Here is a 23,836-nt window from a genome sequence, read left to right on the forward strand (position 1 = left end):
ATACAGAAATTTAATTTTGAGTTTCCAATAGTCTTTGACCTATAACAGAATAATCTTGTAAAAAGGTTTATTTATTAAAATGCCTTAGTTTCACTGATGGAATGTAAATTAACATACACGGATGTTGATATACGTGCCATTATGTTAATACACATTACAGATAGGTTTGTAATACAATTGATAAGCAATGCAGGTCCTAGTTATGTACTTATGCTCAAATATACATATAACAATAATAATACAATAAAAAGAGTCTATGAACTTGAGAATGAGAAAAGAAATGGGAGGATTTAGAGGGAAGAAGGGAATGGGGTGAGATTTTTGATTAAATTCTCTTTTGATTAAAATGGATAAAACTAATAAATACATTGAGTTATCATTATCCTTTTATATTTAAAATTTGTTGGGAACTATAATATAATCATATCAATTATGCCTTCCCTTTTCTTCTCTCATAAATCTCCAAATACCTGCCTTGCTCTTTCAAAGTTATTGTCTCTAATTCTTTATATATATTTATATATATATGTATATATATATATATGTACATCATGAACATAAATATATGTACATAATATACATATGTACATATATATTATATATATGTATATGTATACATATATATTTCTAAAGGCATATAACATATAATTCTATTTTTTGGGGGGGGCTTATCATTTGGAATTGGCTAACCAATTGGTATGCCTTTCCTCATGGAAGATTTTTTTCTCCAGATCTCAATATTCCTTAGTTGCTGTAGTTCTTTGTTTAGTTGTGAGGCAATATGAACTTTCTCACTTCATGTTAGCATGTCTATTAGTGTTTTCTTTATTCAGACCATGTTTAGTTAGTCATGTTGGTCAGGCATAAGTATTTGTCTTTATATTCAGAGATCATTATACTTGATCCTTTTTAAGGAAACATCTTTTCAACATGCAGAAATATTGACAGAAAATATGGTAGATGAAAATCCAGAATTGTGATGCCCAGTACCCAGTAGCTATAACTATAGCAGAACTGTCATACCTAATGCTCAAGGTTTTTGCAGAAAAGAAAGATACTTGTAAGAATCAGAGGAAAAGAGAGTTTGCTGTAAGACTGTGTCTCCCAGAAATGCCATTAGCTGCACCCATGAATTCTCATCAAGTAGGTTGCCTAAGCATTGTTTGTATTTAGTAAACAATCAAAAATACTTTTCAGCTAACTTAAAGGATATCTTAATCAAACAAAGAGGATTTGGAATGTTTCAGAATATAAAAATGCACATATATATATATATATATATATATATATATATGTACACACACACACACATATATAACTATATAAAAAGCTATAGTTATTTCATTGCTGCTTCAAGGTACACAAATACTATTAACATATTTCTTCTTAAAAAGATAAAATCTAGTTGAAAAATAGATGGAAGTTCACATACAAAGAAAATGTGTGATGGGCCAGGGTAGAGGAATACTGAGGGGTTTCTCATCTGCTCAGAAAAGAAGAGGAAGAGGGATATAGGAAGAATTGTTGGAGGGGTGATCAGGAGGTGGCAGTGAGCAGATTGTAAAGTGAATTAATAAAATAATAACAATGATAATAATAATAATTTAAAAACAAGAAAATGAATGATTATTTTCCATGTAATGTTTGACAACTTCTGAGACCTTTTGCCTATACATAAGCATCAAAAGTGATGGACAAAACCTTTAATACTATTCTCTTAATTTAAGTAAAGTATACATGAAAACTGGTAAAATTCAAGTTAATATTATTTTACCTTGTTTGTTTTTGGTTATAAGTATATGATAATATAATGACTTTTACATTATATATTATATATTATTATATTATATAATATTATATATTATATATATTATATATTATTTGAGATGAAACCATTTTTTAAATTTTAACTGGAACTTAAAACTGAAATTTGGTTGGTTTTTTTGTTGCTGTTAAGGATTCAAACTCAGGTTTTCTGCATGCTGTGGAGACATTATAGAATTTTGTCATGCTGCAAGTTATAGACTCAATTCTAAACAACTAAAGAGACATTGAAAATGTATATTTAACTTCTACATAATTAAAAGCATAGGTAGTTTAAATATCTCTTGGAAAATAGAAAAGAAATTTTCTTGCTCACATCAAAGATTTTCATTGAAAAAGTAGCTTGAAATGATGTATGGTGCAAAGAACAACTGTCAAAATAAGAGAGTCCTCTTCAAAATTCTACTAATATATGAATCCCCTTTCTTCATTTCCTTCATATAATAAAATAATATAGTTATTTATTTGAGAAAGATGCAATTCTGTGTACTGTATTAATGAATGCCTTTTTCACTTGCTGATTCCTCAAGGTATAGATAAAAGGATTCAAAAGTGGAGCCACTGAGGTATTGAGCACAGAAATTCCCTTGGAAACAGATACTCTCTGCTTGACTGATGGTTTAACATACATGAAGATGCAGCTCCCATATGAGAGTGATATCACAATCATGTGAGAAGAGCATGTAGAGAAAGCCTTCTTCCTCTGGCTGGTTGAAGGGAATTTTAGGATTGTCATAGCAATGTAGATGTAAGATATGATCACCATTACCAATGTGAGTAAGAGTGTCACTAAAGCCGAAACAAATCCCATTGTCTCCAGGAGCTGTGTGTCTGTGCATGAAAGCTGCAGGAGTGGAGTTGTGTCACAGTAGAAATGATCAACAATGTTGGAAGCACAGAAGTCAAGATTCAAGCCTAACAGGAGTGGTGGAAAGATGACAAAAAAGCCAGCAAGCCAACAACTGAGGACCAGCTGACCACAGACTTTATTGTTCATGATGGTCATATAGTGCAGGGGCTTGCAGATGGCTACATATCTGTCATAGGACATGGCTGCCAGCAAATAAAATTCTGATGCTCCAAATAGAAAAGCAAAAAACACTTGAGTCAAACAATTACCATAAGAAATGGTTTTGTCCCCCGTTGCCATAGTAACAAGCAATTTGGGTATGCATGTAGTAGTGTAGGAAAACTCTAAGAAGGAAAAATTCCGCAGGAAAAAATACATGGGTGTCTTCAGGTGAGTATCCACCAGTGTGAGTGTGATGATGGTCAGATTGCCAGTGATGCTGAGCAGATAAGTAAGAAGCAGGAAGATGAATAGCACAACTTTCCACTGCGGGTCATCAGTCAAACCTGCTAGGATGAAAAATGTCACCTCTGTATGGTTCTTCATTGTGACCCTCTGAGTGTTAGCTGGTTTAAATAAAGTGTGGGGAAGGAAGTGATGACTACAGAATATATATAAATATATATATATATATATAATACTTCATATACAATAATGATATGTAATGCTGAAGTACCATCAACATTTAAAAAACCAGTTTTCAGACAGAGAGGACTATACTGGGAAAATAGTTGTTTATAGCTTTGTGGTATCTAGGTAAAAAATAAAAGATATTAGTTTATAATCTTAATTATGAATAATTCATATAATAGTATTATTTGTTTATCTCTTATTCACATAGGGAAATTAAAGAACCCAAGAAATACTTTTTCTTCCTTGCTTAAACCTTAAAATTGGGGTGTTATTTTATGTTCTTAATTTTGATTGAATAAAATATTAAAAATTTATATACAAATCCAAAGTCATTTGAAACACATTAGTATTTTCAGCTCTCCCCTCTCTTCCTTCCTAACCCCCTACACATAAACACATGCACACACACACACACACACACACACACACACACCATCCTCAGATCTCAGTATGAAATACTGTCATTAATTACTATAACTAATTATGTTGAAGGATATCAATCATATCAATAGTTTTATGACTAGTCTTATATCAGAAGTTGAAATGAAGCCTAGGAAGTGCTTTCTTTGCACTTTTAATATATTTCATCTGCATTAATTTCTACTGTCACCCTATACTCCAGGTACCCTCTATTCCAATACCAAGTCAGTGGAAATAGTCTGGTAAATCCACAGTTAATAATAAACTATTGTGGTTGTCTTCTGTGGTGGCAGTATTGAGCATACAACAAGAGTTATAAATTAGTATTGGAGTAGAAAAAACACCAAAAATGCAAACATAGAAATATGGGTGTTGTTTTTTGTGTGTGTGGATTTTAGAGGCAGGGGATATCAAGACAAAGCTATATGGAAATGTATTGAGTTAAAGAATTTTAGAGATGAATCATGAGCTTGGGGGAGAATGTCAGTGTTTGTGAATCTGAATTATTAAGTAAGAGAACAAGTATGGAAATTTTTCCACCATTTACTAGTTCTTATAAAATTTTCTTCTTTGACTAAATGTTTAAAACACCAATGATTTTGATATCTGCGTAGTCTGAAAAGCAGTAACTGAATTTCAAAAGCACAATGTTTCATTGCATAGCATAACATAAGTTTTAGGAAACATGTAAAATCTCTGGCTACCCTTCAGGTAAGAGGATGATTAGGAACCAAGGGCATAGATCAGTATTGCAGTCCTCCTGTAGCCTGTACAAGGTCCCAAGTTTGATGCTTCTCAGGAAAAGCATGTACACATACCTCCAGAGAGCTTATAAACAAGTAGATAATTATGTAGTATATCTTGACAGTGGTATTAAGAAATAAAATTGTGACTTGGGCCAGGGACAAAGGTTATTTCCTTCTTCAGCCATCATCAGAAAAACTTCCTCCTGCAACAGATGGGAACAAACCCAGAGACTCAGAGCCAGACATTATGGACTTTGGAACACTCAGCCCTAAATGAGATGTCTGCATCACAGTGCTCTTGGCAGAGCTCAGGGAACCTCAAGAAAGTGGCAATGGAAAGCGTGTGAGAGCCGAGGAAGTAGAGGAACCCCAGGAGAACAAGATTCTTTAAATCCTTGAGTACAGTTAACTCACAAAGACTCAAGTAGCAAGCTCAGGCCCTGCACCTGGTCATTTTCATATATACATAAAATGACTTCAACTGTAGTGTTTTTATAGAATTCCTGAGAGATAATGGGATCTCTGTTTCTTGTACCTTCTCTTGGTCTCTTTTCCTTCTGTTTGTTTTGTTCAATCCCAATGTTACTATTTCTTTTTTCTTTTTGTGTTTAATTTTATAATAAAAATAAAAGCTACTCCTTCCTTGAAAGAAATATAATCACTTGGTTTATTCACAGGAAGCATGCTGACGGTGAGAATTAAAAGTAATGATAGTTCCACAGACAATTGTTTCCTAGAGAATCTTACTATCAAACACATAAACAAGTTAAGTTTTAATGATTGTCATGACAATATCTGACAGTACTTTCTTTCTTAAGACTGTCAAGATGATCATTTACCCTCTGTGGGAATGTTCTTTAGCATAGAGGAAGATTTAGGGGTGGCTCCTCTGCTGAAAGGCAAGGAGGAGACACTTTCTGATAATCTCCCTGCAGCTGAGGGCATAACCGCTCCATGAACCCAAGATGTTTTTGGAAGAAATTCAAGGCTCTTGAGAGCTGTGCGTGCAAGGGTTAAGGAAGCAACCTTGTGCACCTGGGCATGGGGAAAATATTTACTGTAAGATAATGAGGAATTGAGCATGCTCCTGCCGTGAGAAAATACCAAGAACTGTGCTACATGATTGTGGCTAGATTCTACTTTTAGCCTTACTGTGCTTTACTATAAAAGATTTCTTTCATTAAAGGCTTTTTGCCATTGCCAGCAGAGCGGTCGTCCTCTCGTTCTCATTCAGTTGCCCTCTCTACTTCAGCCTCACTCTTGTAGGCTGGCCCCGACAACCATTTCTAAAAGATGCATTAATACTAACAAATAAAACATTTTAACACTGATATAAATATTAAAATAGGTATTCAATGGCAAATTAAACTACTTTTTTAAAATATCAAGAGATGTTTTAAGGAAAAGAAATTGAGACATTATCATAGGTGTAAGATTAAGAAAAGATACTCGCAGAAGAGGAAGTACCCTGTACAGAAGAAATGTGAGAGACTCAGTCATGTCCCTTGGAACAAGGAGCAGCAGTGATGCATCCACAGTAACGAGGGAAAGGGAATGTTATTTTTGCAGGACAATTCTTTTACATTCAGATGATTGTGAGGATATCTCTTACACAGTTCCCAGATTTACAGTCTCATGACACCAACAACAGCTAAATCACAAAAGTTAGAAATTAAACACTTAAAATCATACTTTTGTTGAACTTCAAGAGTTGCATTCATAAACTCTTCCTGGACATACTATGTCAAAATAAATTTTATGCTAGAAATTGAATCTATGAATGAAACTTGATCTAATTATATTAGCAATCATGAGTATCAGGTTAATATAAGAAAGACTTTCATTTTTAAATTATTGTTATTATATGGTCTGCTTTCATCTTCTTTTCCTCTTGAGTAAAATTCTAATTGTTGAATAAAAATATCATCATGCTTTAAAAAATACAATTTACAATAGACAGAGCAAGAACTGTTATATTTTAATTTAGCTAACATTAATTCTTTTGATCTGTTTAAACTCAAAATAATTTCATCAAAAATCTCTAAAATACAGATATTTACTTGAAACATAAGAAGATTACCTTAAAGAAATACATGCACAATCATACTTGAACAAGGTGATCTGATTCTTATTTAACTGTCCTACCATAATGCTGACTTGAGCACAGGCACTCTTCTCTCTGAATCCATCTGACTTTAAACCAGAGTCTATGGTTTGTTTTTCTAACTGAGAGGGTACTCTTCATTGCCTAATGTACTTTAAGTCATTTCTTACTCATTAAGGTCAATAATTATTCACGGTATTTGAGAGTTTTTCTGATCCTGTTGCCTAAATGAAAGAGTCAAGAGGGAGTAAACATTCTCATGAGATTTTGAGATCCACATCAACATTTCCCAAGAAAATATGAGTTTTTATGATATCCAAATGTCTTCTTCACACCCAAAAATGTGTTTAAAAGATGCCCCTTTGAAGATTATTGCAAACAATTTCTGCAAAAGTTCAATGCACATTACCCCAGTAAGTGCTCAGATATTTGAAAAAACAAACCGAACAAAAATTTTATTTTATGAAATAAGTAAAAGTTGGGCTCCTTTAGGTAACTTTACTCAAGATCAAATAATGTATAAAGCAACTGGTTTCGTTTTAGCTGATGTTTCTGAAGGCTGGTAGCCCCATCCAAAATCTAGTGGTCTCATAACAAGAGTCTCATTGTTCTTTAACTGGTGATAGAGAGAAGTAAAAGAGCGCAGATAGAGGGAAAGAGTTGTGATCATTCACTCACTCCTGTGAAAAATGGATTAATTTACTTCAATGATCCAAGCCTGCCTCTCAGTTCCACCTTCTGAAGGAAACCGGCCCGCAGTTTCACTTCATACCGTGGGTGATTCACGAACTGGGGAAGTCGAGATTCTGTGGAAATAAGTGGGTTAGGAGAGACAAGGAATGACGCCAAGTAGATGCTTATCAAGGCGTGATCTTTACTTAGTGAATCGGGATATTTATACCTGAGGCAAAACAGTCTTATGTCTTTTAGCATATAAGTGAGAACAGGGAACAAGCATATCAGTACATATCAGTCATGTAGATAAGCCCCTGCAAGCGAGGTCTCCAGGCAGGAAAGCGGATTAAAGTTTTAGTTCTTTTTGAATTCTGGGCTCCCGGTTCTGGCTTAATCTCTGGAGCTGACTCCAGACACCTGGTGGGCCGAGCCAAGCTGCTGCCTCGGGAGTTCAATTGAGGGGTCCCAATGAGGTCAGCAGGAACAGTACAACCTTCCAACACCTATGCATTGAGGAAGTAGGTTTGTGACATAGGAGTGCCAGAGGACCAACTCAAGAGAGACCAATTCACTGGCCTCTCTTACTTGTGGTTCATGTGTCTGGAAAGAAGAATTGTCAACTTGCTGATATTACAAAGAACAGAACACATCATTCATATTAATTTCCAGTTCCACAACTATATAAAATCCTCCAGGAAAACACTGACAGTGACAAAGCTGTTAATTTTTTGTGTGTGATATATCTCTATTCTGGTACTAGTAGTGATGTATTATTTTAAACTATACAGTTAATATGTTTGGAGTTATTTAAAATTTATATTAAGAAAAACATATGTATTTTCAGTATTGCTGTAGACAAGTATCTACGTAAGTCTGTTAAATTGATTGTTGTTTTATATCAAACAACTTTTATAATACTCATTTTTATTGTTATAATATTTTATAAATTTTAAAGAATATAACAAAAAAGGGTATTGTAGGTATTGAAGAGGGGGTCTCTGGGAGGAGTTGAGGTACAAAAGGGAAAGAAAAATGTGACTTAATTCTATTTACTTAACATATGTTTTTAAATGTTACCAAATTCAGATAAATTGAAATCATGTATCTTTTCTCATCACAATGGAATAAAACTTAAATCAATAAAAAAATCTCTATTCTGAAACTTCATACGGATGGAACCATGAGGTGTATCTTATTTCAATTAAATAACATTTATTTATTATTCATTTATGCTTCTGCATTCTTTATTTTTTTAGTAAATAGATCAACTTAATTATTAATATTTTGAATCTTAAAATAGCACCTTTGATTTATTACATGTACAAAAGGAAGCTATTATAGTTGTAAGCCTTCAATATATATAAGCAAGTGGAAGAATAGTTTCACAGTCCTATTCAGAAACATCATTTTTATGTTAACTGTCGTATGTTCTAATGTTAACTATCACACAAGTATACAAAATAAACGTCTCAACATGGAAACATGTATCTATGATTCATTAATAATCATATTTAAACCAAAGTAATATTAAATTTCTAGTCTTTGTAATTCTTTGTATTATACACTGATTTAAACTTTGATTTTTGCCACTCAGTAATCTATATGACCTAATGCAAATTACTTACCTTTTATTTTTCTTATTTTTGTCTGCAAAAGGAAAACAGCTAAATAATTTCTACTATGTACACTGAGGATTTAATTACACAATGATCTAAAATATATCACTTTACAATAGGTATCATCATGTAGGACTCATCTTTTAAGAATCTCATGTTAAGGATCTGTGTGTGTGTGTGTGTGTGTGTGTGTAGGTGTGTATGAATGTGTATTGTCTAAATGCATTTGTAGACAACCATGAATATGTTTCTGTATCACTCACCACCTCATTTTTGCTGGTGATATTAATATGTTGATACACCACATATGTCAATTACTTTACTTATTAAAGAACACGTATTAATTATATATTTTGACACTGATGAATCAAATGTCTTCTAATTTCTATGGAGACATTTATGTATATATTCAAATATTTGGTAAATATGGGGAATTTGATGTTTACGTTGTATACAGAGACTCCATTTACTGTAAGAAATTACTAAATTGTGAAGAATGAATACATCATATTAATTTTTAAAACTGTTATGGTTCAAATATAATATATTTACTGTAAACCCATGTGTTTAAATCTAGAGTACTCAGATTGTGGTCCATTGGTAAAGGTTCTCTGAACATTAGGAGATAGGTTTCTGGTACACATAATAGGTCACTGGATGGATGTCATTAGGTATAACTTGTGCTATGTAGATGTCTGTTTGTGTGTGTGTGGGAGGTGGTATATGTGGGTACATGTGTGGTATGTGTATGTGTATAGTGTAGTATGTGTGTGTTGTATGTTAACATGGGTATACAGGTATGTGTGCCAGTGTGAGTATGTATACGCCAGAAGAGAATGTTGGGTGTTCTGCTCTATCTCTATCTGACTTATTCCCCTGAAACAGCATCTTGAACTGCATGAAAAGGTAGCAAACCCCAGTGATCTGTTCCTCTGTCCCATAATTCTGCTTTTATGCCCATGAACTAACCCCTTTAAGACTACAAGTTAAAATAAGTAGCATGTCAGTACCAGGCTAATGCTTAGATAGGACATAGTTGATAAAGGAGAATCTATCACTTTTCAGCTGCTAAATTAAAACAACCCTAAAGTAATTACCATAATAGCTTATTACAGCCATAATCTATGCTGCAACCCACCTCTGGGAAGCTTTTGTTTGAAGTAGTTGGTGATTAACACAAAGACTGTAACTGGACAAACTATAGTGAATAAGAAACTACAGGTGTTCAGCCATTTCTTTCAATGGTCTATTCTTTACAGTGTCAATCTGAATTTCTGAGCCATGTCATTGTTCTGATTTCTGAAGCATGTGAAAAAGCATGCTAGGTATGAATTTACTAATTTTTTCTAGATAAATATTTTTATTACTTTTGAAAATAATCTCACTGAATATGAGATTCTTAGATGGTACTTGACTTTCATTTAAAAACATTTATTCAGATTTATCTACTTTCTAACATATATATTATTTAGAGATAGGATTTTGTATTGCTGTTTAATTGACTAAATTTTAGATACTTCTCTTAAGACAAACAAGAATATCATTTGTTTAGTGTAATAGCATGATTTATATCATTGTTGTTAAATAAATTTCAGACTATTAAAAGTTTGAGCCCTATTACCTAGGGTTCTACTTTGATTTCTCCTGAGAGCTTCATCTTTGGGAATTTTAATAGTCTAGACAATTAGAATATTATTAAGATCAATATGAGAATCACCATCAATTGGATATTTTTATCATTATGTTTATGCAGTAATAATAAAGAGCTTAAGTACAAAGTACCTTAGTAAACATGTTCATGGTCATCTATGAAACCACACAAAAAAAGAAAAATCAAAACATTTCTCCAGAGTGTCATGTCCCATTGGTCTTAGTACATAGAGACTAATTTAATTTACAATGACTTGAATTTTAAATATCAGTGGTTTGTAAATTTGGCTAATATATGCAGTGGTTAGAAAGGAATGGAAGAAAAAAAAATCCTGACACTCCAAATACTGAAAATTGTCTAAATCATAATTCAGTGTTAAAATCAGCATATTTCTTGTACTGGGAGTTATATACTTCTAATGCTATAATCAATAAAAATAAACTAATTGTCAGGAAGTTTTAATTTTTTTGACTTCTATACAAGGAAAATTTTTATAGTTCTGTTTGCAGAAATCAGGGTGGGTGAATGAATACATGCGCACATGGGGAGTTCTCTTTCAAAGCTCTGTGATTTGTTGAGGAAAACTAGTTTATTTCAGATAATCCTAGAGCAGAGGTCTTAGTTCAAATGGAAAATGAATGGATCTTAATTCTAAGTGTATTTCGCTTGGGTTGCTCCTAAGTTAGATGTACTTTTCCAAAGAACAACTGACTCTACCCTGTTGGACTACATTTCTCACCAGACTGTCTGCAAGATCTGATGAGTATTAGAGATTTAAGCATTCAAATAACTATGAATTTTAAAAGGACCTACATAATATTGTTTAACAAGAAAATGCCAAATATACCTTGTTTGTCACAGCCTATCTGCAGTTCTGAATAGATCACGTGACAGAAGCCATGACTTGCTATGCATAAAATATTTTTTCTTTTGTTTTTTGTTTCTGTTTTTGTTTTTCAAGAGAATTGGCACATTCAAACTGTCCTGTTCACATACTACTTTGCTTATCGTGAAAGACCCATTTCTGAGCAAGTAATTACCAGGTTAACAGTAATGTGGCTTTCCTAGTTGTGTTTAAAACTAAAGAAAAATTGGAACAATGCCTTCCAAAGAATTTTTCTCTTTATGCTGTTAATTAACAGTCAATGAAATAATTTATACAAAATGTCAAAGTGGGGTGATAAATTGAGACTACTGTTTGGAAAGGCCATTGGTGCTTAAAAATAATGGCCTAACTTGGGGGCTGTAGTTGATTTTATTAAGAGTTAGAGGATAGTCTATATGACTACAAAGTTTACTGGAAATTTTTCTTCAAGACAATATTAAAAACTGTTTTCAATTACCTTTAACATTTCTCTGTACTAGGCAGGGTTTCAACTTCATGTTAGTTCCTTAATATTCTTCCAGCAACTCTCAGACTTTAGTTCCCTTTATTCCTCTTTACAGGAGGTTGAGTGTTAGAACCCGAAGAAAAGTAGATGAATTGAGTCCTACTTTCCAGCTGAAGTGTGTTTTAAGATGAACAGCAGAATGTTGACTGTATAACTACATAGTTTCATTCTTATTCACTAAAGACAATTTTGTGGGCTTTTTTGCCTAAAGAATTGTCCTTGGCCAGTTTAATTTTCAAGACATAGTGATGCAATTGCTCATGAATAATTGCTAATTATCAAGCAGACTTTATACTTAATTTTTTTAAAGGCATAATAGAAAATAGAGACTTTCAGGAACTCTATTTTCTTGTTCTCACTTATACACACAGAAGTAATGATTCATTCTTTTGGATTGATTGTTCAAGAAATTAAACTAGCAGTTATTGAGATAATGAGGGGAATGTTGGCCATGAGAAGAGCAAAGTGGCCACACTGCTACAAAATCAGAGCAGGTGCATGGAGAAATATAGGGAACTGAAACATGTAAACTGAAGAATGCATAAAATTGCATTTTATGACAGTTCATGAAGGTGAGTCTAATGTACAGATACCCTAGAGTTTCAGATTGAGATGGATAGTAGCACACAGTGACTGGAATAGTCAGAGGGAACAATTCACTATAGTACCCTCTAAGTTACATGGGTATGAATATGTGCCTAATGTGTTGGTTTAAAGTGATTGTATAGTAGTGTTTTAAGATATATATTATTTATAAAAATTGACACAGGAAGAATTGATAACAGCATTTTAATTACTAACTTTGTTTAATAGATAGAAATTTCTCCAAATCCATCTACACATTAACAATAAATGGAAAAATATCTATTTTGGGTTACCATCTCCTTCAAAATTTAGGAATTGTAATCTAATATACCAATTGTTAACAAATTATGATGTTGAATCATGTAAAGCAATATATCATCTAATTAAGTTAACAAAATTACATATTTTCCATTAACATACTTGTACAAGAGCATAATTTCAGTAACATTCTAACTACTTGGCGAATTTTATGTCACTGTCACTAACTGTAGACTCTTAAATGTTTTCCTAGTTAATCTTTCAACATTCATCATGAGTGATCTTTCATCTTAGGCTATTATTTTCATTTTTCAAAATACTAAAATTTTTATTTGTTGTAACAACTTCAATTATTTTCCATAATAATTAGCTTTTTTCTGGCATTTACAATGTACAAAATAGCCCTATGAATTTTTCAAATCTAGCAAGTTTCAGTTGAATCAAACAAAAAGGTACAAGAAGAGAGTTTATCCATACACTTGGAGCTTAAGATTCTGGTTTTGTGAAGGTACTCTCATTCTAAAGTTAGGGAGATGTGCTGAAATTATAGATGATGTAAGCATCTGGAGAGGACAACCTTAATGTGACTTAAATCTTCAGTGAATGAAATGGGTCACATCATAACCAATGCAATTGAGAAATGCTGTTTTCCCATTAGTGTTTCAATAGCATGTTATTTATGTCTAAACCTTGTCCCACTGTTTTGTAGAGAACAAAATGTATAAAGTACATGTTTGAAAGCTTCCTTTACCTGCTGATTCCTTAGGGTATAAATGAAAGGGTTTAGCAAAGGGGCCACAGAAGTGTTGAGGACAGCTACACCTTTATTTAAAGTCACCCTCTCTCTGGCTGATGTTTTCATGTACATGAAGATACAACTCCCATAAGTAATGGAGACAACAACCATGTGTGAGGAGCAAGTGGAAAAAGCCTTTGTCCTCTGTTGAGCTGAAGGGAACTTTAGGATGGTTTTGATGATGAGTGTGTAGGAGAGAATCACTAAGATCAAGGTGATGACAAGTGTCATGACAGCTAAAGCAAAATCCAATAACTCAATAAAATGGGTGTCTGTGCAAGATAGTTGCAAGAGAGGAGAAGTGTCACACAGGAAGTGGTCTATTGTTTTGGAGGCACAGAAATCCAGTTTGAGTCCCAAGAGCAAAGCTGGAAATACAACTAAGAACCCAGTTACCCAGCAGCTGAGGACCAGTATGTGGCACACTTTGCTATTCATGATGATGGGGTAGTGCAGTGGTCTACAGATGGCTACATAGCGATCATAGGACATGGCAGCCAGGAGGTAAAACTCTGTGCTTCCTAGTAAGAAAAAGAAGAATAATTGAGCTGCACAAGCATTGTAGGAAATTGTTCTGTCTCCTGAGAGAATGCTTATCAGGAACCTGGGAATGCACACTGTGGTGAAAGCAATTTCTAAAAAAGAAAAATTCCGAAGGAAGAAATACATTGGAGTCTTAAGATTGGGATCCAGTAGGGTGAGAAAGATGATTATGAAGTTCCCCATGAGGCTCAAGATGTAATTGAAAAACAGAAACAGGAAAATCGGAATTTGTAGCTGAGGATCATCTGTCAGACCAAGCAAAATGAACTCTATCTTCACTGATTGGTTCTTCATTTCTGTTTTGTTATAACAAATCTATAGAAGATATTAAACTAAAATCACATCTAGAAAAGCATATTTCTTCTTTCTTGGCCATAAAAAATTAGTATTAATAAATTTAATAAATGCATGAATATTTTATGCAGTGAGTTCCAATTCTTCCCATGAACATTTCTTCATCCATGTTACTTGACTAAAAAGAACTTATATTCTTCTCATGATCAGATGCGAGTCAATACCCTGTTCTGATTAGTAAAGGCATGTTAGTCATTTGAAACATAGGTTTTCAGTTTCATGATTGTTCATCTCTATCTTTTTTTCAAATATTTTAAAGGAATTATTCAATATTTAGCATTGTTGAATCTCAGTATGTCAAGTTAGTTTGCACCTAAGTGAGAAAACTATTTTATGAAACGCTTATATTCACCATGGCTTCAATAGCTAAAAATACTGACCAACTGAGCAGGATTTTATACACAACAGAAGATAAAATTTCTCAGACATAATTAATTGAAAAGGAGAAATTTTCAAAATAGTAGTCAGGTAAAGGTCCACAATGAGGAAGATGATATTCACACATTGTTAGAACCTTGAAAGTAATTGAAACTAAAGAAGATACTACAAATCTCAATAGTGTGTCATGAATGCCAATTTATATAAGAAATGGTGTTTGATAGATACAGTTCTCCACTGCTACCTTTTGAATATGGAAAAAAGATCAGTCAGGACAAGTAACAGTTCTATCTAATGTCTGCTGCAATTAGAAAACCTGTTTCAGATATGCACATGAAACCACTTTCTGTTGTAAAGTTTTATGTGTTTTTATATATTGTTTGTATCTCTAAATAATAGAAGGTTTATTATAAGCATAATAATATTTTAACTACATATTGTTTGTATTTCTGGATAGTTTAGGTTTATTAAAAACATAATAACAACATTAAGCCTATGAGTGTAACTAGTATTTCTTATTTTTGTTATTATCTGGAAAATACATAGAACCAAATAATGCATTTTATTCATTTCTATTATGTGCGAGTTAAGGTAGACTATACTGTTCTGATTAAATTTAGTCTAAAATAAAACCCAAAGTACATATTTAGAGCAAGATCCATTTGGCTTTTAAAACCTGCATTTATTGAAATGAACCTAGAATATCTGAATGACTTTGCCTATTTTATTTAAAGAGCAAGAGCTCAAACAACTGGATGCCTCTTTTTTATTTTTTGTTTGTGAGTATAGAACTCAGGGCTTTACATGTTAAAAAATTTTGAGGTATGAAGCTTCACTCATAATTTCTCAGAAACATATTCTGAGTTTCAGACAGTTCAAAGGGAATAATTTCTATTTTATGCCCCTTTGAAGTCTTCTAATCCTGATGCCATTCCCCTGAAGTACCTGTCTCTCACACCATATTTTATTATGAATTTTATTGATGATGTAGATAGCTGGAAATAGCTAGTTCCTTGTTATAAGCTAAAATCATATAGGATCTAGTGAGGTGATTTAATAAATAGAGAGGAGGCAGAGATATATAAAATGCCTTTAGGTTGTGTTATGGGAAAAGGAATTTAAAGTAAAAGGGAATAAATATCAAAGAGGCCCAAAGGTAAATGATGTATCTTTCTACATTAGGAAAAATCATACTAGATAAAACTAAATAATCAAAACTGTGACTGTGTATAGATGATTTAAAATATTATAATAAAACAATATAGAATATATCTTCATTACAAATGTTCATTTCTTAAATTACAAGTAAAAACATTAACATCTTTTAGGTCTAGAAGAACAGAAGAGATTGTCATAAATTTCAATTCACAGTAGATGATGGGACTGCAACTGCTGGTGAGATAAAATTTGAATATATGGACAACCCAACAGAATAATAATGTTTAGCTATCTGGAGTCTTTGCAATTAAATACATAGAAATACTTGGTTCTAAACAGACAAATACAACAGAAATACAATGTTCTAAACAGACAAATCAAAGAACAGTAATAGTTTAAACATTATTTACTGAAGATAGAATCTGTAATCCTTCTGTGTGTTATAAAACTATTGAATGAAGAATGCCCAGTTCACAGGAGAATGTCAGATGTCTGTGAAATGTTACACAATATTCCATTTACACAAGTCATCCCAGTGACAACACTGGTACAAATACACCATCATGGAATGGAATTTCATTACACTAAACTACTGATTTGTCTTGCCTCAACAATCACATTTATATTTAGTCTCATGCTTTAAAAAACTGTCTCTGTAGAATAATATGGCACAACCCAATAAATGCAATTATGTATAGTTTGTTCAATGAAATAGTAGAGAGTATTAAAAATTCAATGTTTCCATTTTACAGCATGATTGTATTGTTTACTAATGTTGCACAATTGTCCACAAATCAAACATAAATAGTAAAAGCACCAACCCTTTTAGTGTTCAGCAGATTTCTTAATAGGCCCTCTGTCCAGATTTGAGAAGGTTTTCTGCACTTCAAAAAAGATCATCATGCTTCTGAATACAAAGCACACATAATCCATCCTTCTCCACATGCATCTCATTCTACCATTAAACACATGCTGAATAAATATTCTCTTAGAAGTATTTTTGACTAATTTATTTCATATTTATATGGAAAATCTATCATATAACTCTCTAGTCTAAAGTTTAAAGCAGTTCATCTTTTATAAACATTGCTGAATATGACATACAGTGTTATATAGAATTTTACTGTCTAATGAGACTGTGGAATTTTGTTTCTTAGTGTCCTACAAGAAAATCTCACAAGACTAGAGAATTCTTAATGTAACTAGGATCTAAGTGCATGATTTCCTGTGGGACTCACCAATTGTATAATTTATAAATGCTTTTTATAAAAATAAATATCTAAACACACACACACCACCTCTTATGTCCTTAAATCATTGCTTCCAGAATATTGATAGTAGATTATTCTACTATTTAAATATCATGGAATACTCACATTTGAAATTATGGGTGCATAACTGCAATATTTCAAGTGAATATTTAAAGTGAAAATATTAGGTGAAAACAGAGTTTAATGTGTTGGTGTTTACCTTTAATCCTTGTGCTCAGAAGACAAAGGCAAATCATACTGTATTTAAGGCAGGACTGGTCTACATTGCGTGTCTCAGATCCTATAGTGAAGATGTATAGACAGATCAAACCCATTGTCTATGCATTTAAGCTTGTGAATGAGACAAGTACACAGCCTCAGCGTCATAAAAGGAACCAGAACATTATAGAACATTGCAGGCTAATTAGCTCACCAACATCCAGGCTTAACCTTTTCCACTTCTGGGACAGGATCTATTACTTCTTAGTTCATTCTTCAATCACTTTCTTCCTGATTTAATGCTAGGAAGCACGTGGCTCTCAGTCACTGTAGTGATTTGAATGTGCTTGGCCCATGGGAATTGGTGATATTAGGAGATCTGGCCTTGTTGGAGTAGGTGTGGCCTTGTTGGAAAAAGTATGTCACTGTGGGGGTGGGTTTTGACTTCCTCCTCCCTGCTGCCTGGGATCAAGATGTAAAAATCTTGGCCCCTCTAGCATCATGTCTGTCTGGACACTGACATGCTTCCTTCCATGATGATAATGAACTGTCATTCTGCATCTGTAAGGCAGTCCCAATTAAATGTTTGCCTTTATTAAAAAAAAAAATACAGGAAGGAAGAAAGAAAAGAAAAGAAAAGAAAAAAAAAACAAAGAAAAACTAAAAAGGTTTTCCAACTGAATGGACACAAGAAGAAAGCTGGAGTAGCATTATAATAGATAATAAAATAGACTTTTAACCAAATTTAACTCAAAGGAGATGGAAAATGACACTTCACATATATCAAAATAAAAATACACTAAAATGATGTTTTAAATCTGACCATCTGTGCCCCAAAAGTAAGGGTATCCACATTTGTAAACCACCTTAATAAAGCTTAAGTCACACATCAAGCACCACACATTTATAGTGGGAGACTTCAACACCCACTTTTACCAATGAACAGGTCTCTGAGACAAACTAAACAGACAAATAATGAAACTAAGAAATTTATGAATCAAATAAACTGAGCAGATATCTATAGAACATTTCACCCAAACACACAAAGTTATACCTTCTTCTTAGCACCACATGGAACATTCTCCAAAATTGATCATATATTCTACTACAAAGCAAGCCTCAATAGAGAATTGAAATAACTCCTTGCATCTTATCAGGCTACTGTGGATTAAAGATGGACCTCAACAAACACAGAAACAACAGAAAGCCTACAAACTCATGGAAACAGAACAACTCTCTACTCAATGATCATTAGTTCAGAGAAAAATAAAGAAATTAATGACTTTCTACAGTTCACTGAAACACATTATACCCAAACTAATGGAACACAATGAAAGCAGTGCTAACAGGAAAGTTCATAGCAATAAATGTCTTCATAAAGAAATTAGAGATTTCTCATAGTAGCAAAAATAAAGCTGAAGGCAGGAAATGATAAAATTCGGGGATGAAGGCAATAATTAGAAACAAGGAGAACAATGCAAAGAATCAAGGAAACAAAGAGCTGGTTCTTTGAGAAATTCAACAAGACAAACTCTCAGGCAAACTAACTAAAAAGGAGACAGTATCTGCTTGAATAAAATCAGAACGGAAAAGGAATCATAAAGACACACACTGAGCAAATTCAACAAATCTCTGAATCTTACTTCAGAAGCATGTACTCCACAAATTGGGAAAATCTGAATGAAATGGATGATTTTCTAGGTAGATTAAACTTGCCAAAGTTAAATCAAGGCCAGACATACACTTTAAATAATCTCTAAATTAAATAATCTAAGGAAATAGAAACAGTCATTAATAGTACCCAAACCTTAAACCAAAAAAAGCAAAACAAAAGAGTAAGATGGTTGTAGCACAGAATTCTACCAGACTTTCAAAGAAGAGCTAATACACTATTTCATTAAATGGAAACAGAAGGTAACATTGTAAACCTTATTCTATGAGGCCACAGTCACCCTGATGTCTAAACTACACAGACTCAAAAATGAAAGTGAATTACAGCTAAGGCAGGACCAGCCCGGAGGCACAGGCCTTATAAGTGGCAGAGCAGTGGAGACAGGATCCTCTCTACCTCCATCTACACCTAGGAGTGACAGCAGAGCCCTCTCTGCCCCTTCCTTACAAACTGAGAGCTTGCCTCCAGGGAGTGCTCTAACCCAGGGACTCAGGTGAGATCTGCCATTTTCTCTCCTGTGACTTTCTAAGGCGGGACTAGCAAGGAGGCACAGACCCCACAAGTGACAGGACAGCCAGGTCAGGATCCTTTCTACCTTAGACCACACCTAGAAGGGACAACAGATCCACAGCCCTCTCTGACCTTTTCCACAAGTGGAGACCCTCTCTCCAGGTGTGCTCTGATCCCAGGACACAGGAGTGACTACTTATCCACAGCCATCTGAGCCCGGGTTTTACCAGAGGAGAGCTGATCTCCCAGAAGTGCTGACACAGGCTTACAGACCCACAGGAGGAACAAGCTCTAGCCAGAGACAGCAAGAACAGCTAACACCAGAGATCAACAGATGGTGAAATGCAAACACAAGAATCTTACTCACAGAAACCAAGACTACTTGGCTTCATCAGAACCTAGTACTCCTACCACAGCAAGTCCTGGATACCCTAAAACACTGGAAAAGCAAGATTTGGCTCTAAAATCATATCTCATGATGGTGATAGAGGAATTTAAGAAGGACATGAATAACTCCCTTAAAGAAATACAGGAGAACACAGGTAAAGAGATCCAACCCCTTAAAGAGGAAACAAAAAAAAATCCCTTAAAGAATTACAGGAGATGACAGGCAAACAAGTAGAATCCCTTAAAGAGGAAATACAAAAATCCCTAAGGAATTACAGGAAAGAACAAACAAACAGGTGAAGGAATTGAACAAAACCATCCAGAACTTTTGCTGGCCAGCAGCAACGATAAGATTGGGTTTTCTGGAATATGGAGTCAGGGGGAAATTGGCTAGCCATAATTATATCTTACCCACATGGAAGGCACCTTAAAAATTAGACAACAGGAGATGTGATCACCCAGTCATCTTCCATTTAATAATCTCTTTGTTACACGCCAACAGGTAGAATAGGTGAGGCAAAAGCCCTTCCCCAAGTTCGTCAGTATATAGGCCTAATCAGTAGCTTCTTTAGTCTCTGTAGAGGCGGGACTTCCGATGTAACTGGAACCAGAAGCAAGGCGTGGCAAATAGCATAAGGTGGGCAGAGAGGTGTGGTTATGAGAGGCAGGCAGGGTCAAGCAGGAGGGTTACACAGAACCTAAAAATGGAAGTAGAAACAGTTAAGAAATCACAAAGAGAGACAACTCTGGAGATAGAAATCCTACGAAAGAAGTCAAGATCCATAGATGCAAGCATCACCAACAGAATACAAGAGATAGAAGAGAGAATCTCAGGTGCAGAAGATACCATAGAAAACATTGACACAACAGTCAAAGAAAATGCAAAAAGCAAAAAGCTCCTAACCCAAAACATTCAGGACATCCAGGACACAATGAGAAGACCAAACCTAAGGTCTTTCTAGAAGAAAACTTCCCTAACCTAAAGAAAGAGATGCACATGAACATACAAGAAGTCTATAGAACTCCAAATCGACTGGACCAGAAAAGAAATTCCTCCCGCCACATAATAGTCAAAACACCAAATGCACAAATCAAAGAAAGAATACTAAAAGCAGTAAGGGAAAAAGGTCAAGTAACATAAAGGCAGACCTATCAGAATTATACCAGACTACTCACCAGACTATGAAAGCTAGAAGATCCTGGGTTGAGGTCATACAGACCCTATGAAAACACAAATGCCAGCCCAGATTACTATACCCAGCAAACTCGCAATTACCATAGAGGGAGACATGAAAGTATTCCATGACAAAACCAAATTCACACAATATATTTCCACAAATCCAGCTCTTCAAAGGGTAATAAATGGAAAACTCCAGTACAAGGAGAGGAACTACAACCCTGAAAAAGCAAAAATGTAATCTTTCAACAAAACTAAAAGAAGATAGCTACGTGTACGGAATTCCAAATCTAACAACAAAAATAACAGGAAGCAACAATTACTTTTCCTTAATATCTATTAATATCAATGGACTCAATTCCAAAATAAAAAGACATAGACTATCAGAATGACCACATAAACAGGACCCAACATTTTGTTGCATACAGGAAACCCACCTCAGTGACAAAGACAGACATTACCTCAGAATAAAAGGATGGAAAACAATTTTTCAAGCCAATGGTCCCAAGAAAAAAGCTGGAGTAGCCATTCTAATATCTAATAAAATCGACTTTCACCCTAAAGTGATCAAACAAGATAAGGAGGGACAGTTCATACTCATCAAAGCTATGATCTACCATGATGAACTCTCAATTCTGAACCACTATGCCCCAAATGCAAGGGCATCTATATTTATAAAAGAAACTTTACTAAAGTTCAAAGCACACTTTGCACCACACACAATAATAGTGGGTGATTTCTATACCCCACTGTCTGCAATGGACTGATCATGGAAACAGAAGCTAAACAAAGACAAGGTGAGACTAACAGAAGTTATAAAACAGATGGATTTAAAAGATATCTATAGAACTTTTTATTCTAAAACAAAAGGATATACCTTCTTCTCTGCACCTCATGGTACCTTCTCCATAATTGACTTTATAATTAGGCCAATTATGACCGTATATTAGGACAAAATCATGCCTAAACAGATACAAGAAGATTGAAATAAGTCCTTGCATCTTATCAGACCACCATGGACTAAGACTGCTCCTCAATACAACATAAACAATAGAATACCCACATATATGTGGAAGCTTAACAACACTCTACTCAATGATAACTTGGTCAAGGAAGAAATAAAGAAAGAAATTAAAGACTTTCTATAGTTTAATGAAAATGAAGCCACAATATACCCAAACTTATGGGAAAGCAGTCCTAAGAGGAAAACTAATAGCTTTCAGTGCCTCCAAAAAGAAACTGGAGAGAGCATACACCAGCAATTTGATAGCACATCTGAAAGCTCTCGAAAAAAAAGAAGCATATTCACCTAAGATGAGTCGAAGGTAGGAAATAGTCAAATTCAGGGCTGAAATCAACCAAATATAAACAAAAAGAACTATACAAAGAATCAACCAAACCATGAGCTGGTTCTTTGAGAAAGTCAACAAAATAGATAAACCCTTAGCCAGACTAACTAGAGGCACAGAGACAGTATCCTAAATAACAAGATCAGAAATGAAAAGGGAGACATAACAACAGACACTGAGGAAATCCAAAAAATCATGAGATCCTATTACAAAAGCCTACACTCAGCAAAACTGGAAAACCTGGATGAAATGGACAATTTTCTAGACAGTTATCAGGTACCAAAGTTAAATCAACATCATTTCAACGATCTAAACAGTCCCATATCTGCTCATGAAATAGAAAGTCATTAATAGTCTCCCAACCAAAAAATGCCTAGGACCAGGTGGGTTTAGTGCAGAGTTTTATCAAACTTTCAAAGGAGGCTTAGTTCCAATACTCCTCAAACTATTCCACAAAATAAAAACTGAAGGCACTCTACCCAATTCGTTCTATGAAGCTATAATTACTCTTATACCTAAACCACACAAAAACCTAACAAAGAAAGAAAACTTCAGACCAATTTCCCTTATGAATATCGATTCAAAAATACTCAATAAACTTCTTGCAAACTGAGTCCAAGAACACATCAAAATGATCATCCACCATGATCAAGTAGGTTTCATCCCAGGGATGGAGGGATGGTTCAAAATATGGAAATCCATCAACGTAATTCACTATATAAACAAACTCAAAGAAAAAAAAACATTTGATCATCTCGTTAGATGTTGAGAAAGCATTGGACAAAATCCAACATCCTTTCATGATAATAGTCTTGGAAAGATCAGGAATTCAAGACCCATACTTAAACATAGTAAAAGCAACATAAAGCAAACCAGTAGTCAAGATCAAACTAAATGGAAAGAAACTTGAAGCAATTCCACTAAAATCAGGAACTAGACAAGGCTGCCTACTCTCTCTCTACTTATTCAATATTATACTTTGTGGGGAGCCACAACTGCCACCATATATATATATATATATATATATATATATATTGAACACCTGGTCTCCGGCCAGAGCAGAGAGCATTGATAAACAATCCCTTAGTTGGAAAGGCAGAGTGCCTCCAGTTTGTGATGCAAGCTGGCATGATATTCCCGCAGCCTATTATGCTTTTCCAAGTAGCCAATGCTGATTGGGACCAGGGAAAATATTTAACCCACAAGGGCTGGGGGCTGGAGAGGTGTAGGAGGCCGGCCCGCAGCGTTCCTACTTGCGTGGGTTCCACGAACCGGGAATTTGGAGACCTG

General features: G+C 34.3%; 2 protein-coding genes across 3 annotated transcripts; both read right to left on the minus strand.

Annotated features, from left to right (window-relative positions):
• Nucleotides 1-2,247: 2,247 nt before the first annotated feature.
• On the minus strand, nucleotides 2,248-5,172 carry LOC116075801 (olfactory receptor 6C74-like). Of its 2 annotated transcripts, XM_031349180.1 has the most exons (2): nucleotides 5,132-5,172; nucleotides 2,282-3,221 (listed from the first exon to the last, which is right to left on the minus strand). In XM_031349180.1, the coding sequence occupies exons 1-2, from the start codon at nucleotides 5,155-5,157 to the stop codon at nucleotides 2,282-2,284; spliced, it is 966 nt and encodes a 321-aa protein (XP_031205040.1). In that variant the 5' UTR covers nucleotides 5,158-5,172. The 2 variants fall into 2 exon arrangements, with proteins under 2 accessions (XP_031205039.1, XP_031205040.1); XM_031349179.1 differs by lacking the exon at nucleotides 5,132-5,172 and having other exon boundaries at nucleotides 2,248-3,238.
• Nucleotides 5,173-13,426: 8,254 nt separating this feature from the next.
• LOC116075835 (olfactory receptor 6C6-like) lies at nucleotides 13,427-14,392 on the minus strand. The gene has a single exon (XM_031349250.1). The coding sequence runs from the start codon at nucleotides 14,384-14,386 to the stop codon at nucleotides 13,427-13,429; it is 960 nt and encodes a 319-aa protein (XP_031205110.1). The 5' UTR covers nucleotides 14,387-14,392.
• Between the last annotated feature and the right edge of the window lie 9,444 nt (nucleotides 14,393-23,836).

Source organism: Mastomys coucha, unplaced genomic scaffold, assembly GCF_008632895.1.
Source record: "Mastomys coucha isolate ucsf_1 unplaced genomic scaffold, UCSF_Mcou_1 pScaffold4, whole genome shotgun sequence".
Taxonomy (NCBI): Eukaryota; Metazoa; Chordata; class Mammalia; order Rodentia; family Muridae; genus Mastomys; species Mastomys coucha.

Bases quoted from the DNA above. Each gene is read 5' to 3' on its own strand.
- LOC116075801 (XM_031349180.1), bottom strand. From the start codon at position 5,157: ATGCTTCCTGTGAATAAACCAAGTGA. The intron at 3,222-5,131 runs TTATATTTCTTT...TCAGAGGGTCAC, and splicing joins CCTGTGAATAAACCAAGTGA to AATGAAGAACCATACAGAGG.
- LOC116075835 (XM_031349250.1), bottom strand. From the start codon at position 14,386: ATGAAGAACCAATCAGTGAAGATAGAGTTCATTTTGCTTGGTCTGACA.